At 38.8% G+C, this 18,308-nt stretch overlaps 1 protein-coding gene across 1 annotated transcript in view; it reads right to left on the bottom strand.

The window, feature by feature from the left end:
- LOC127568340 (fermitin family homolog 2-like) overlaps nt 1-18,308 on the bottom strand; it is a 108,815-nt gene that overhangs the window by 62,021 nt on the left and 28,486 nt on the right. The window contains 1 exon segment of the mRNA XM_052011969.1: nt 6,452-6,685. Coding sequence (XP_051867929.1) covers nt 6,452-6,685 — 234 coding nt within the window.

Genomic DNA, 18,308 nt, shown 5'->3' with positions numbered 1-18,308 from the left:
CTTGTAGGAGGGGTCTTAGTGAACATGCCCATCATTGGAGATGACTGTATCCAACACGAATGCAAAAGCCTAGCTGAAGCTTTTAGAACCACCTTCAACTGACACAGGAATTGTAGCTGCTAAATTGTCAACCAAAATTCACAACTGAGTGGTAGAACTAAAGAGCTTACATCTGATGGATGATTTGGCAATGTCCACAGCATATTGTTCCAGCTGTTTACTCTGCACAGGAGTGAATGTTGATTCAGCAGATTGGCACCTCATTTATAATACATGCCTGCTGTACTGTATTCTTCACTCAAACCAGCAATCATCTTATATCATCAAGCCCAGTGGGCAGTGCAAGGAATATGTCAGGGGATGAGGTTCCACAAAGTATAACTCTGCTTCTGTCTGTGCTGATTATGCCATAGTCAATAGAAATCTTGAACAAATACTTCCATGGTTCTCTGTACTCCTCCCTGTAAAAGGGATCCACAATGGTCAAGCGTCAGATTTTAGGCAAGCTGTACAGGATACTTGGACACCCACTTGGTATCCCAAAACTCAGTATGGCACTCTGAAATGTCCAAGTCAATAATTCTTCAAAGTGCAACTACAAGTAGACAGCAATATTTCACAAATAGAGTCATTAGGTAAGTCATCATGAAAACAACAGTATTTCCACTAGAACAGAAAAGGCTACATGGAAGATTGAGTCCATTTAAGATTTTGATAATAAAATAGACAACATTCCTACTGTTATTAAAAGGGAAAAGCAATTTTAAAAAGCAAGGAGGACATTTAGGGAAATTTAGAGGTTCTTGGAACATGTAATATTTTGCCAATAGTGAATGAGTTGGAGAATTTTACAATTCTTTGCAGGCAACCTAGATAAATATTTGAAGCAGAGAAACATAGGGATATTGGAAGTATTCAAGACAGAAATAAGGACTTTGGACTGATCAAGCCAGAAGAGATACTATGGGACAAATGGATTCCTCTTTTATTGATGTATTGTAAATTCTCAGAATTACCTGTGTAGACTTGTACTTTATTGTTCTAGTTGCTTTTCCACATTTCATAAAATCTTTAGTATGATATGCCATTCCAAATCTCACCTTGCTAGCTATTTTATACTGAGCATTGATTAGAAGCTTGTATGCACATTATTTTTGGTCAGGAGACAAAAGCAACCGACTTGCTTCCAAATCCACAAAACTGGAGTGGAAGCAACTATTGGGGCCACTGTGGGAACTGCACTCTTCCCAGGGTAGGGCAGGAGGTGGCAGTGCAGGAGAATGGGTAGTCTGTAAGGTGATCGGCTCCTACTCCCACCTACACTGGGCTTCTGTGTGCTCCCAATACATGGACGATAATTTCAATTGCGTTGCGAATGCTCTCTCTACTTTGAGCAAGTGTGAATGGTGCATTTTTACAAGGCGGCTTTGAGAATATCCTTGGATCTTTCCTTTTCAATTACCTGGTAACCCCTTCCTGTGACAGAGCTTAGTATAGTGTTTCAGGAACATGACTGGTATAGACACAAGCCCAACATAGACAACTGATAGGGATAATAGACAATAGACTTGAGGTACAGAGGGATCTGGGGGCCCAGGTCCATAGTTTGCTGAAAATGGCTACACAAGTGGATAAAGTGGTAAAGGTGGCATATGGCATGCTTGCCTTCATTGGTACGGATATTGAGTAGAAGAGTAAGGAAATCATGCTGCAGTCAGACTGTACTTGGAGTATTGTGTGCAGTTCTGGTTGCCCCATTACAGGGAGGATGAGGAGACTGCGGAGAAGGTGCAATAGAAGAGGTTTACCAGGATGCTGCATGGATGAGATGGTATGAGCTACAAGGAAAAGGTTGGACAAACTTGGGTTGTTCTCCCTCGAGTGTCAGAGGCTGAGAAGAGATCTGATGGAGGTTTTTAAAATCATGGGAGGCATAGATAGACAGTCAGAATCTCTTCCCCTGGGTAGAAATGTCAAACACCTGAGGAAATGCTTTTAAAGTTAGAGGGGGGAAGTTTAAAGGCAACATGAGGGGCAAGCTTTAAAAAAAAACGCAGAGAGTGGTAGGTGCCTAGAATAGGTTACCATCGGTAGTAAAGGAAGCAGACAGTTTGGTGAAACTCAAGAGGCTTTTAGATAGACACACGAATATGAAGGGAATGGAGGGATATGGATGATGCACAGGAGGACATTTAGTATAAATTGGCATTAAGATCGGCACAACATATTGGGCCGAATGGCCTGTCCAGTGCTGTACTGTTCTATGTTCTATAATTAAAAGTAACTGTGTTCAGTACTGTGGACATTGACTCATTTATCCTTTCAGTGAATCTGGACGATTTTTTACAGAGATGACATTGGTGGGCTCTTTCTATGTACTGAGGTGCCAGAGTTAGGCAGTCCAGATCCCAGAGCATATTGGAGGGCTGGGATCACAGCTGCCCGGTTGACCACAAGCTTTTTGCCAGCTCTAAAGGTCTTGATCACCAAAAAAAAATCCTTTTTCATCAAAATCAACCAACAACTGTGCTGGTGCATTGAAGGTATTGGTGAATATCTGCTCTTGAAAGAGGTGGCTCGAGATAAAGAAGCTGTTCACATTTTCCTGGGTTTTACGAATATTTATTGTCAGAGGGCAATGTTGTATGGCAGGGGCAGGCTGGCAGAGGACCTTTGATGTCTATATGTTAAGTCCAAAGCCCATCCTCTCATTTGCTTAGGTGAACAAATCAACAATTGCCTGGAGCTCAGCCACAGAGCACGTGTTCTTCAGTGCTGTCGACACTGTTAATGACCCAAACAACTGAGTCTCACTCAACTGAAGTCAAGAACAGAAGTGAACTTATCAAGGGCAGAGAGGTAGTCAATGCCAACCGGAACAAGCACTTCAAAGACAACCTCCATTGCATCTCAGTCCGAGATTCAAGTGCTCTTGTCTCCATCCCATTGCAGCCTATTCAGTGTAATCTCACAGAGGGTCTTGACCAACAAGACCATTTCCCAACTAAAAGTAACCAGGCCTCAATAGAAGACTGCCCCTGCAATTTCTCTACTTATTGTGCACCAGAGCAAGGTTCTTCAGCAATCCTGCAAACATACAAATTATTTACAGTGCCTAGGATTAGAAAAAAAGGCCAAGTGGTTTCTTCACATTTTAAACCTTTTACTATCTTTTGTTTCATTCTAAATTCCGATTTTTTTTTTGCTCAATTAGTAATACTCACCTTGCAATTTTTTCATAAATTTAGAGAAAGTTCAGATTAACGCTACATTGTATGCACTTCTCCAACATGACACATTAGTTGACTTTACAGATGGAATAGAGATTGTAATTAGAGATAGTCATAACTTCAAAAGTAAAACAATGCTGCTAAAAGGAAGTAAAGCTCTCAAAAGTAACAACAAGCAGCTGATTCAGTACGGCAAAATTATAGAGACTGAATTCTCACTATTAAAAGTAAACCCCAACAAGAATAATGGAAGAAAGAAAAAAAGGTAATTCATTTAGCTTCTGCACTCCTCTGGGGATTGGGAAAAAAAATCAGTCGGGTTGCTTTTGTTATCCAGTGATTTACATGAATATTATATGCAGGAGTTTGGATGAAGTCCACATCTCCATCAGGACAAAAGAGAAAACTAGAAAAAGGTTTAAAAACAAACTAATGGTGAACATGTTTTGAAGATTTAAATTATCTATGGTTCTAAAATTGTACCTCAGGAAGAGCTATTCTCAAATTTTTTTCTTCCTTGGTGACAGCTTTGAAGCTTTATATTGAAATTCAATTACAAATTAACCCAGCTCCATGCTTAATAGCAGGACATGTCTAATACATGGAGGCTTGTCTAGTGCACTCATACCAACCATTTCAATGGCTCACAAGCTTATCAAAAATGATTTGCTGCTTGACCAGAGGAACTAGACAGGAATCTTACCTGCATTTTAAAGATTTTCTCAAAGGTACACTGAAAGTGGCGATTAGTAGATTTTCATTGAAGTGTTGTTTGAAAATGTAACTTATTACACATGGCTGCTTCATCAAGTCAATCACAATATTCAAGGAGAAATTACATTACTTTAGGAGGTATGAAAAGAAAAAAAAGCAAAAAAAATAAATCACTACTTTTGTTCTATCCAGTTTATTGAATTCTAAAATGTTAATAGAAATCACAACCATGACTACTCTTCCTCTAGAGGTATAATTTTAGATCATTAGTAATATTGCATTATAATAATTAAAATTGCAATACAAAAAAACAAAAATAGAGCAGGATTCAACACGACTGTCATACTGCCTTAATTCTATTTAGCTGACAGCTTTTTTCTTTTAAAAAATACACCAGTACATTTCTAATGCTTGAAGAATACGTTGCGAATCAAAGACACAGCACTTAAGCAGGACAAACAAAAAGAAACGTACACCAGGAGCATGATCTTGAATGTAGTGTTCATAGTCACAAGCCAAATCGCAGGATGATCAGTAGTTGTAACTCTCAGCAAGCTGGCAGAGCATTTCATTATTGCAGCTTTAGCTGTATCTTTATTGAAAGTACAGATTGCTGCACTTTTAAAATTGGGGTTTGGGGTGGGAGAAGTTGGAGGAACCTGCTGAAAAATAAATCTAAGCTGCTTCCCGAGAAGGGTCACAGATAATGGAAAAGACAGATGTGCTATGATGATCTGGATGGGAGCTATAAATATGCAGATACATTGTTCAGCCAATTACAGATATTTTTACCCTTCTCTTGGGTACCAGCAATTATGCGTAGGAGGTTGATCCTCAATTTGGAAGATTGCTGGACAATCTGATGGGAGGGATGTGGAGTCAGCAGGCACTAAATGGATTGATGCTGTACTGAACACAGGGCCACAGACTTGACGGGCTTTCACAATGCAATTGAAACAGCTCTGTGCCCCCCTACATGGGACCAGACCTTTATCATGGAATCAGAGCTATACAACACAAAAATAGGTCCTTCAGCCCACTGAGTTTGCACCAACCTTCAAGTAATCATATTACTCCAATTCTACATTAACCCTATTTTATTCTTATTACCCATCAACTCCTTCCAGATTTTAACTGTCACCTACATGCGACAGACAATTTATAGTAGCCAAAACCAATTAACATACCAACCTGCACATCATCATCATGATGGAGGTAGTACAGGAGCCTGAAGACCCACACTCAATTCCGAAACAGCTTCTTTCCCTCTGCCATCAGATTTCTCAATGGTCCCTGAACCCATAACCACTACCTCATTATTCCTTTTCTTTTGCATCATTTGTTTATTTTGTAATTTATAGTGATTTTATGTCATTACGCTGTACTGCTGCCACAAAAAAAACAATTTCACATCATAAGACAGTGATAATAAATCTGATATCTTTCATATGTGTGAGGAAACAGGAGCACCCAGGAGGAAACAGAATGTGCAAACTTCATACAGACAACAGCAGATGTCAGGATTGAACCTGGGTCGCTGGAACTGTGAGACAGCAGCTTCATTAGTTGCACTACTGTGATCAGAGAAAGTCTCCTCAATGAATCTGACCGAACCAAAGCTAAATTACAATATTTCATGCAATGTAAAATCATATGCAGGTAGTGAAATAATGGGGGGGGGGAGATGGGATTACAAGAGGGAGATATTAAAAAATTTCAAAAGTGCAAATATCTAGCAATAATTAAAATATAAAAGAACGAGATTGTCATGGTAAAAGCCAAGACAGAGTTAAAAGTTGACCCACTTGAATGGACAAGTTTCCCAACCTTTCCTGGAAAAGTCATTTAGCAGGGAATGTACGCAACTCTGTTTCATCTTACTTTTGTTCAATCTTTGCTCATGTTACAGGGTAGAAAACCTTAAATGAGCAGGGCAACTTTCATACCAATTTCATGATTTCTGCATTTACTAGTGTGAGCGTGATTGGAGGCTGCTGTCCAATTTATGCCAGCATCAATAATCTCACCATTAGCCTTGTTAAAAAATCTGAGTCACTACAGACCAATTGATTTTCAAGTTTTTCTTGAAATTTAACAGGGCAGGCACAGTAGTGTAGCGGTTAGTATATCGCTTTACAGCACCAGCGATCTGGGTTCAATTCCGGCTGCTGTCTGTAAGGAGTTTGGATGTTCTCCCAGTGTCTGCGTGGGTTTCCTCCAGGTGCTCCGGTTTCCTCCCACATTCCGAAGACATACAGGTTAGGAAGTTGTGGGCATGCTATGGTGGCGCCAGAACCGTGGCAACACTTGTGGGCTGCCCCCAGAACACTCTACACAAAAGATGCATTTCACTGTGTGTTTCGATGTACATGCGACTAATAAAGATATCTTAAAAACAAAATGATGTTTTAATACAAACACTGATATCAACTATACCTCAAGTTTAAATGATATCTTTTAAAAACAGTTGAATAGAAATAAAGGGGCACTGTAACTCTGGTACTCACTGAATGTCTTGGAGATGTCAGAGACAGCTTTGAACACTCTGTCTGAGAAATTGACCTTGACCTTCACCGTCTTCATGTTAGGCAGCTGGAGGCGAAGTACCTTGTGCTGGGGCGTGAACATCAGTTTAGCATCAGCTTGCACACCATACTTGTCCAATGTCCAGTGGGTTTTTAGAAGCCATGTTTTCTTCTTTTCCCACCACAAAGCATGATCTGACCAGTCTTTCTTCACATCTGCAAAACAAAAGGGGTTTTAAAGTTACCCTGTTGTGAGGGGAAAAAAAGTGTGCAAAACATTTTCTTGCAATTTTTCTTAATGTGCCCATCACAGCTTACTGCACTCCTGCAAGCTGTAGGGGCAAGTAGAGAAAGTTGTCGGATGTAACATTCCAAGGCAAGTGTTTGATGCTGCCTCTGAAGGAGCCAGGTGCCTGCCATCTTTTCTGACCTACGTTAGTCACATCGAGATAGGACTGGATGGTCAGAAAATCAAAAGCTGCGGTCAATATACAGATTGCCCCTACTGCCTATTACCATAGGATCCAGCTACAAGTTAAATAGTATTAACAATTCAATAACAGATCAACTTCTTGGCTTCTGCTGTACGTGAGCATCCTTCCATCATTCTTCAATTCCAGCAATCTCCTTCAAAACCCATCTCCCTCATTTGATCTAGCTTCCCCTTAAATGCATCGGTGTTAGTTGCCTCTATTACTTGTGGTAGTGAGTTCCAAATTCTAATCGTATTTTTTTACCTAAAAAAAAGATTCTCAATTCCAGTTGGACTTTTAAAGTGACAATATACTTAATGGCTCTGGTTTGACTCTGCACAAATGGAAACACCTTAATTGGTCAGATATCCCATTAGGTCATCTTTCTGGACAACTGAGTTTCAGGCTGTTTATTCTTAGCTGATCACAGAACACCTCAGCACATCATTCTAGTATATGTACTTACAATTTTTTGGAGGCATCTATATCCTTTTCATAATATAGAGACCTGAACTGTACTGCAAGTGTGATCTAAATAGTTTGGTACACAATTAAGATATCCCTCTAGAAATCTTCTTTATTTAAACTGAGTAATAAACAACCTTGACCTTAATTTGCATTATCTGTTTTTCACTTGCTTCATCTACATCACCAGCTACCTTAGCTTCTCTAACAAGGACAATTATGGTTTCCTAGATTTTGATACCAAAGTGTACGACCTCACAGCTTTCTACATTGAAGGTTATTTGCTAAAACACCCACTCTAGAAGTCCACTGCGCCTTCCTGATTTTGTCTCAATTCTCTACATTAATCATTCTGCAACCCCTCCCCTCAGTTTGAGACCAAATGTTAAATCTAACTTAATTCCCAGATCACTTGTATGAATGAAACAACCACCAGTCACTAGCACTGACCCTTGCGTGAAAGCACAGGGTTTTAAAGAAATGCTATCACCGACCTTTAAGAGGTTAATATGAAAACCACTTTTTTTTTAAAACTTTGTGACTGTCCGCAAAGAGGAGAATCAGGGCAGTGGAAAGAGTGGGTACAAGTTTTCCCAAAATCTACAATAGAGTTTGAAATTTAATAGTGCACAAGTCACATTTGAATATAGGGATATGAATTGGCACAGTTCAAAGGTTTCAAACAGTTTTGTGTACTTCTGGAATTTCATTTATGTCTCAACATGAATTTTTGCACATGTGCTCTCAGCAAACAACTGGGTCAATCAGAGAAAACAGATCTGACCACTGCTTCCCAAGCAATAAAATTTCAACACAGTTTTGTGACTATTCAGAGAGCTGTATTGCAGGACTGCTAATCAAATGTAGCCGAAACCCAAGAGGAAAAAACATTCAATAAATATTATACCCACGTTCATTTACCTAATGTAATACTGTAATTTTTGTATTAAAGTACAGAACACAACTATAAAAAGCAAATTAATTCTGGATTACAGCTGGCCCCTTAATCTTCATTCTCTATTTGCAACATCACAGGAAACAGATGGTTACATTAAAAATTCTCCATATGCTTGTCAACTCTGGCATCTAAACTGCTTCACATTATGATTATTTATGACACTTGTGTTAGCATTTAAAGATACTGAAAAATAAAATATTATGTAAACATTAGATGTAGTGATGGAATTATAGGCCCTTGTTACCAGGTGGAATTATGCGTCAATTTTTAGTTTTGAGATTTCTCAATGTTGTCAGCATATTTGTCTACTACTGAAAGACAAGACATTATGGCAATATTCATATAGATTTCTTTTTAATGTTAATGTTTTAAAATATTTGGCTCCTTACAAGTTTTCCCATCATTTCCAGTCAGCTACTAGCCCTTCATGCCATGATTTTCCTCCCCTGTTCGAACCTATGCTGTTCCATTATCTGGAACCTAATAATTTAAATGCCAAAATGAGCTGTTCAACTTTTGAAGTGTTCAGATAGACTTACTTATTCAGCTGACCACTGAGAAACTGAAAGTAGTAAAAGTTCTAGTGAATTTGCATTATATATGCTTACAAAATTCAAAAGAAATTCCAAAACAAAAAGCGTGACTAAACTTTGCAAGAAGTTTCCTCAGCAACACCTGTGGAACAGATGGGTCTATGTGCAGTGAATAGTACCTTGCTGTGCATACATTGCTGAATGTGGTATTACTATGAAAATGAGACCATGTGTGAAACAGAAATTTAACAGCACTTTTTTTTCAGGCTGCAACCACATTTCTCCAATGACCCTCAAAGGCAAAAAGATTAGGGGAAAAAAAAGGAACGGCATGCAAGTTGGTAAAGGCAGGAGAGCAAAGAGGGAATGGCAGTTTCTGAGAACAGCGAAGGAAAGAGCACAGCAGTGTTCCAGAAGGCAGGGGTGATTAACCTACAAGAACACCAGATAAAAGTGCAACAGAGTTGCTGCAGCACACTGGAAGGAACTCAGGAAATGATTTAAGATATCATTACATGCTTCCTATCATTAATACATAAACTTTACAGTTTCTACTTCCATCAAGGCCAAATATTTATTTGTGCTTAAGATTCTTAGGAAAATCACCACAGAAAGCAATTGAAATGAAGGGAAGCAGCGGCATAGTTGAACACTCACCCTGATTTTGTGCATGGAACATTTATAATAAATAGAACATCGAAAAACTATAGCACAATTCAGGCCCTTCGGCCCACAAGGCTGTGCCGAACATGTCCCTACCCAAGAAATTACTAGGCTTACCCATAGCCCTCTATTTTATTCAGTTCCATATACCTATCTAACAGCCCCTTGAAAGACCCTATCGTATCCACCTCCACCACCGTTTCCAGCAGCCCATTCCACGAACTCACCACTCTCTGAGTAAAAAAACTTACCCCTGACATCTCCTTTATATCTACTCCCCAGCACCTTAAACCTATGTCCTCTTGTGGCCACCATTTCAGCACTGGGGAAAAGCCTCTGACTATCTACCCGATCAATACCTCTCATCATCTTATACACCTCTATCAGGTCCCCCCTCATCCTCTGTCTCTCCAAGGAGAAAAGACAGAGTTCCCTCAGCCTGCTTTCATAAGGCATGCTCTGCATTCCAGGCAGCATCCTTGTAAATCTCCTCTGTACCCTCTCTATGGCTTCCACATTTTTCCTGTACTGAGGTGACCAGAACTGAGCACAATACTCCAAGTGGGGTCTGACCAGGGACCTATACAATAGACAACCCTTCCCCAACATAATACTCTAAATCGCAATAATAATTCCCAAAGAAATTACTATTCTATTGCAAACTGCAGCAATCCTTTACCTGCACTACAAATGGCAGATGTATTCAAGCTTGTATGCTGTTACAGAAAATTCCTGTACATAGTGCCAAAATGTTGAGAAACTGCTAGATACTGGCAAATGCTCAACAATGGTTGAGGATTCAATTTTACATTCAGGTCTCCCTTAGTTAAACAGTGGTAGTAGCATCACTAGAACAACCTTCCCCCGATCAGGGATCCAGTGCATCTACAGTACCAAGCAATAACAATGACAAAAATTAAGTAGGGTAGGAATATTTTTAATTTGAACAAACATTAACTTTCATTCTCCTTAAACTTTGAATTAGAATAGTAACTCTATTTTCATGTAGTATCACATAACCAGTTCTCTTCAAAAGAAATTTATCATTGGAAAATGAAAGCTTAATGGCACTGCACCTTAGTTTGCTTAATATAACATCAAACTGGTTAAAAGGCGTTCCATACAAATTAAGACATAGTTTCCAGCAGTAGGTGAGACCATTGTACTGGGCTGGGTTTTCCCACTGGTTGCAAACAACACAATATGCAATTTTTCTCTTAGTTTAGATGAGTGAATGTACGGCGATACAAGTATTCAAAGCAGAGGGAAATACTTTTGTTGATCAGTAACCAAAAAATCTCAAACCAAAATCTATTGTTTTTTGCCAAACTGCCAAAACAAATTGAATAGACAAAGATCCCTGTAGCATTATTGGAAGGCTCAAACATGCTCCGTACTGGAATTCAGCTGATACTTGTGAACATCTCCCGGTGGTTTGTGGACAAAGCTGATTGAATTGAGTAGAAATGTTACTTTGCTACAGTGTCGTTTTGTCTAGCCTTAAGCATGGTTACATATTCAGATTTTCTTTTCTAAAATTAAATTTACAAAAATTGCCTTCCTCAATAAATCATGTCTTATCTATATTTAAATGACATGAAGTGGTCTTTTGCAGCAGCTATCTAGGTAGCAGGAAAAATATAAAGTTTGAAGAGGGCATTGGACCCTCAATCTACTGCAGTTCGTCTTGAAATGCATAGCAGAAAACACAGCACAGCACTTACCACCAGGCTGCTTTTATTGTACTTCATCAGTGTTGAAACTGATTTGGACAAAGCCCAACCCTGAAGAACAACCACTCAGGATTAACTGACTGGGGAACCATGCAAACAGCAAGGTAAACCAACATGTATTTGTCTGGTTTTTGCAAACGAGTTAAATGCAGCTTACTTTAGTGGTGTACCTAACACAAACAGTGGCTAAAGTGGTGAACATGTGGGAATAGGTTCAACCTGAACAAAAGGTTAATTTCCATTCTCTTAAACCTTTGAAGAGTATTTGGATTTTATGATACTAAGTGAAAGTAGTGATATCTGTGAACTACTGCTAGCTTTTTGAATCCAATATAGGAAAATGTTAGACATTTCAATGAAATCTAGAAGTAGAAACTATTCAGAAACAGCGTCTTCCCCTCCACCATCAGATTTCTGAATAGTCCATGAACACTACTTCATTACTTCTTTTTATTTGCACTATTTATGTAATTTATAGTTACTTTGTGTCTTTGCACTGTACTGCTGCTGCAAAACAACACATTTCACGGCATACAAGACAGTGATAACAAATCTGATTCTGAATAGTACAAAAATCAAGACTTCAACGTACATTTCAAGGAAGACATGGGCCTGATATACAAAATAAACATCTTAATATTTATGTTTTAAACATGGAACATTTGTTTTCCTATTGACTCATACAGACCCCAAATGTTTTACAGCACAGAAGCCAGTCAGCCAGTTCATTGTGCTTAAGCAATCTTTCTGAAAAGAGCTACTATCTGCAATTACTTCCTTTCCTTTCAAAGGGAATCATATGATCATCAAGTTCTCTTTTGAAGTAAATTCTTGATTATGCTTCCCCCAACTAATTTGCTTCATTAACTTTTCAGGACAAAAATACATTCCGCTAACTTGTTCTTATTTACCAAACACCACCAAGAAACATTTGCCTATTTACAGCAAAACTTATCAAGTAACATTCCATCATAAATTCTTCAGTGAGGCCTCCAAACTGAACCAGGAACCAGACACCATTCAAACTTCTCGCAGTCATTTGACAAAATACAACGTGCAATGGGAAAGCAGAGCAGAGGGATGGGGGGCTGAATACAGAAGAGAAATGGAGGAGTACATAGGGATAACAGGCAAGAATGAACATGGCTGTGTATCCAAGAATTATTCCAAACAATGTTTCTTTGTCACTGCTGGGCAAGTGAAGCGATTATGGCCATCAGCTGAAGAAACTGGTAACATGAATGAGGAAGGTCAACTTAGACCGTTTGCATATTCAGAGTACAAAATAGTATAGCAACTTAGCAGTAGTTCACCACATGTCATTATTTGACCCAATGCCATACTTAGTAATGCTAGTAAAGTGCTCATTGCCTTGGTGTGGCACAGGCTAATTAAAAAGCAATAGCTCCAAGTCATTGTGACTGAATGATCTTAGCCAGCAGAACACAAGCACCATTACTGGCTCCAGAATTTCCAGAGGTGGAGGGGGAAATAGTTGGCTTTAAAATGGAAAGTGAATAGATCCATGGCTCTCCACAAAGATGGAATTGGGGGAAAACCTTTTTCATAGCTGAACAAATGGCACTTAAGGTTGGATCCATTTTGCAGTTATAATAAAAAGAATGCTTTTATTAAAAAGATTCTGAATTTAATGTTGGTCAAGTAGGAAAGTGCTATTAGCTTCCTATTTATATTAAAAAAATCATTGATGCCATCATACACTAACCCAGTTATTAGACTTCACCAATTTGGATTTGTTCAACCAGAAAACTGCATAAATTTATCATCATTGGAAAAAAGTTGCTTTCCAATGAGCTACATTGTATTACTGGCTCATATTGATAAACATTATGAATGAGGTATTTAACAACAGAATTAGAAATTACAACACAGAAACAAGACACATGATCTATCCATTTCTGGTTGCAATTTATCCTCCAAGTCCCTCCATTTCCATATTGTTTAATATTCCATTCTTTCCAATACACAGATTACAAAAATGTTACACAGCTTCTGCTCAATTCACTAATTTCCAGTGAGGTTCATAGTCCTCCAACCCTGTTTTCCATCCCAACTTCCCCATTAACAATGCTTGTTTACCAGTGCTCCCCTGCTCCACGCCCCTTGAACACCAGAATGAATAGCTTGATCTTCTACCTCTAGTAATAATTTTAAAACCTTTCTTTAAAAAAAAACTATCAAAGTTTGTGGGATCAGCAATATTCGATGCATCCGGTCATGCCCTGGCCCTTTGACATTCTTTGGCTCAACTTTTCCCATGTTTTCCCTTTACTGTATTACTGCTGCACGCTTGTTCAGGATTTACTTCCTTCCCAATTTACATCTGCTTTAACACATTTATGAAAAGCACTTGTTAAGCATCTTCAAACTTTTTTTTCCCCTCCTCCACAAATCACTACCCCTTTCTCTTAGAGGGTACACCACACATCTTTTCTCTTGTACTTGTAGATAAATACAAACATTAACCAGTTCCATGCCATTTGCTCACATTCCATCCTTGCCTAAACCTCCAGCATCTTCTTTCCATTCTTGTATTTTCTCACCATATCCATGTTGCTCTTAGTGCATTACGTGGCACAGTACCACAGAGAAGAAAGGTTACAAAGTGATGTAGCTCATCTGGGAAAGCAGGCAAGGGTATGGCAGATGTAATTTAACTCAGACAAGTACAAAGTGATGCATTTTGGAAAGTTAAACCAGGGCAGTTCATACACAGTGAATAGAGAGACTTTGGGATACAAGTAGACAGTTCCCTGAAAGTGGCAACACAGGGAGAAAGAATAGTGAAGAATGTCCATGGCTTGCTTGCCATCATCAGCTAAAGCACTGAACACAAGAGTTAGGACGTCATGATACAGTTATACAAAATCATTGGTTAGGCCGAGTATCGGTGTAGTTTGGGTTGCTGCACTATAGAAAGGATGCAATTAAGCTTCAGAGGGTGCAGAAAAGATTCACAAGGATGTTGCCTGGATTGGAAGACTCAAGCTGCAAGGGGAGATTGAATAGGCTGGATCTGTTTTCCCTGGAGTGAAGGAGGCAGAGAGGTAAAGTGGTAGGAGGTAGATAAAATTGAGAGGCATTGTATAGGGTCTGTTTTCCTTAGTAGTTGTTAAAACTAGAGGACATAGGGTTAAGGTGAGTGGAAGGAGGTTTAAAAGGGAATCGGAGAGGCAAATGTTTTCCCACACACAGTTGGCATCTGGTATGAACTGCCAGAGGTGGAGGCGACAGGAACCGCAACAACATTCAAAAGGCATCAAATGGGCATTTAAATGAGAAAGGCATTGGAGGCATACGGAATTAATGCAGGCAAGTGGGATTAGTAAATTCAGGCATGATGGTCAGCACAGACGCAGTGAGCCATAGGGCCGTTTCTATGCTGTACAACTCAATGACAGTCATTTGGCCCATTGAATCCGTGTTGGCTTTCAATGAGCATCCAAATTTGTCACACACTCCCATTCTTTCCCTATAATGCTTCCAATGTTTAATTCTTCAATTACTTATCCAATTCTCTCTTGAAGGAAGGAATCTGACATTAGCAGGCTTTGTAACACGGAAGGCCTTCCAACCTCATGAAATTTAAACCCAAATGTTGATCAATTAACTAATCTTTGCAAATCAGCATTCTTAATTATCTGATGGGCATTCTGGTTTATCAAGGAATGTACTGGGAATTTGTATCCCTCATCTATCAGGGGCAGCGATTTAAATCCAAAGACAAAAGCTAATTCAATATGCTAAGAATATTTCATTCTCCATGCCATTCACTCACCAGGCTCAAATTCAAAGTACTATTCTTTCTTAAATGGTAACCATTTGTACACTTTTGGAATTTCAAGCAATTGACCAACAACTCCCATCTCTCAGATCAACTTTCTACCCCACTGAAATCTGGCATGCAGTTTATTACTCTTTCTATCTGAACTGTGAGCCTCTTTGTAACATGTTCACTATTCTGAAAAAGTGGTCAACAAATTCACTGGGTCCAACATCAAGTATCTATCAATATTTATGTCAAAAGTGTCTGCTTCCATCACACTCTGAGAGAAAAGTTCAAGAACTCACAAACCCAAGAAAAAAAATTGCACTTCATCTGCTTCTTAAATATGCAACTTATTTTCAAAAACAGTGATCCCTAGTTCTAAATTCTCCAACAAGAGAAAACTTCCTCTCTCCACATCCCTCTCAAGACCCTTCAGGATATGTTTCAATCAAATGTTTTCTTGTTCTAAACTTCAGTGAATATAAGCCTAGCCTGTCCAACTTAGTCAAATCCACCCATACCAGCTATTCATCTCATAAACCTTCTCCAAATTGCTTCCAATACTGTATACAGTGCTCCAGATGTGGTCTCATCAATGGCCTACATGACCAAAACATAATCTCCCTTCTTTTGTAAATGATTAATTCCACAATAGACAATAACATGCTGTAAGCTTTCTTGATTACTTATGTAGCTGCATTCTAGCCTTTTGCAAATCAAGCACTAAGGCACCAGATCCTTGGCACATCAGAGTTACATAATATGCTTCTTTTATTTTTCCTTTCAAAATGGTCACTGTCACATTTTCCCCATATGATACAGCAATCTTGTAATAATTGTTAATGAAAAATGAACAAATGAAACATGACTCATTATGTAAACTGAAGTACAATTCTGGAAAAATTAAGGGTTGTTCTGTACAAGAACCAGGAGTCCATGATGACATTTGGACAATCCTTCAAACCAATGTGTCCTGCCAATCTATGGAGAATAAAATCAATAACTGACAGCACACAAGAGTACACAAACCTGCAAGTAGTGCATTTCAATGAAAAGGCTTAAGAGTGCAGCTCCTGCATACATTTTTAATCACTGTATTACAGAAACGTTGAAGATTCAAAAAGGATGTCAATTATCAGCAAGAGTAGTACGAATGACTTTCCATCTAAAGCTATGGCAGCAAACCAAGTTATTGTGCTTTCAGGCATGTTTTCTTTGCTCTTAGCAAATATTGCTAACAAAAGAAAAATAATTACCAATTTGCATTGAATACATGGATGTAAAGAAAAGAACATTTAGGACTGCGCTAAGCTTAGAACGTCACCACCCGCACCAGACTCCTTTCTCCTAATGTTCTTATGATCTAACCTCTTAAAAAAAATCACCATCCAAACCTATTGCTTGTATCAAATCCCATTCAACCAAACCCACTGCAATACATCCTGAACACTGATATTTCAAAATTCTCACCTCTTCCCTTTGTAGTAACATGCTCCACCTCAAGAATTTCCACAGATTTGGTATTGGTATGTTATTGTCACTTATACCAAGGTACAGTGAAAAACTTGTCTTGCATACCGTTCGTACAGATCAATTCATTACACAGTGCATTGAGATAGTACAGGGTAAAAAAACAATAACAGAATACAGAGCAAAGTGTTACAGCTACAGGAAAGTACATTGCAGGTAGACAGTAAGGTGCAAGGTCATAACAAGGTAGATTGTGAGGTCAAGAGTCCATCTCATCATACTAGGGCACCGTTCAATACTCTCATCACAGTGGGATAGAAGCTGTCCTTGAGCTTGGTGGTATGTGCCCACAGGTTCCTTCCAATGCTATCACTGGGGCCTTTTGATCAGCATTTCCTCTGTACCAGTTCCTGTTGCATCATTGGCAAACTATATTTAAATGCAAATTATTGGGTGCATTTCTCAGGGTATCTGGACTTGAAAGCTTTGGGTGCATTCTGAATAAATACTTTTCCCTTCATCATTCCCAGTCTGCAAATATATTTTATGAGTCTAAGCTTAGCACGATGTGTCATGGCTCACAAGGCCTTAAGTAGACAGAAAGTGGGATTGCAATCCATTTTTTTTTGCTTTGAGTGAAAAGATAGACTGAATAGTCTCTTTCTGCACTGTAGACATGCAAGGTTTTGCATAACCCCTTCTATTCACCAGATCCCTATCCAGTTGCAAGTTATTAGTTCTCATTTCCTTGTTATGTTTGGGGGTCTCCCTTCTTTACTCATTTCCAACTTAAGAAATGCCACTCTCCTCTTCCTTTACAGAGCAGTTTTTAAAGCACCTTTGTCCAGTTTCTATTTCTTTGTCAATCTTCCTCCTTCCCAAGCAAAAACTCATGAAGTTCACTCTGGTATTACCCCTCTCAAAACCTGCACTGGGCTCTTTTCTGCAGTTGCTCCAATTCTGAATGTCACTGGATACTGCAGAGTATCAGGATCTCAAGACTGCATTGCCATCAGAAGGTAAATGCATTTGCCAAAATCAATTACTGGAAGAACAAAGGCAGTTGACAGAAACACCATCAAGCCAACCACCATCCAGACTGGGAATACAATGATCAGCTCCTATTGCCAGGTCAAAATCCTACAAGTCCCAAACAATCAACATTGCACCAATACAGCTTTCAAAGGCTGGAGTATAGTTTGTGAAGCCTTAAGGATAGCTAGAAACAGGCAGTAAATGCTAGTAGCAGTACTTAAAAAATGCTGAGATTATAAATTCTAAAGATCAAGGAGAGAGGGTTTTCAAGACTGATAGTTTTCATCTGCAAACTTGGGCTTAAATTTTATTACTCCCAGGACACTAAACTGTGAAAGTCAAATCTGAAGTATGGTTTGCTGATTTAATTGTTAAATCTAAAAGTTTAAGTATACTAGTTTGGGCTCTTCCACAAATTGAAAATTATGTTTTAAAATAAACATCAATATTTCTTAAATTAATTTGTACTGCCCATCTTAACATATAACAACTACAAGTGGGTACAAATGTTATAGTATTTAGATTACTGGACAAGTGATCCAGAGACCTGAACTAGCAATCTGGAGATCAGAAGTCAAATCCTGCTTTGACAAGTGGAAAGTTTTGATTCACTTTGTTAAACATTTTGTCTAAAATTAGAAAAAGCCAGCTTCAGTAACATTGCAAAATCCCACCAGGTTCATTAATATTCTTATCCAATCAGACCTATGCACTCCGTC

The sequence above is a fragment of the Pristis pectinata genome, chromosome 1 (genome assembly GCF_009764475.1).
Source record: "Pristis pectinata isolate sPriPec2 chromosome 1, sPriPec2.1.pri, whole genome shotgun sequence".
In the NCBI taxonomy this organism is placed as follows: Eukaryota; Metazoa; Chordata; class Chondrichthyes; order Rhinopristiformes; family Pristidae; genus Pristis; species Pristis pectinata.
This window is presented reverse-complemented; position numbering and strand designations above follow the sequence as displayed.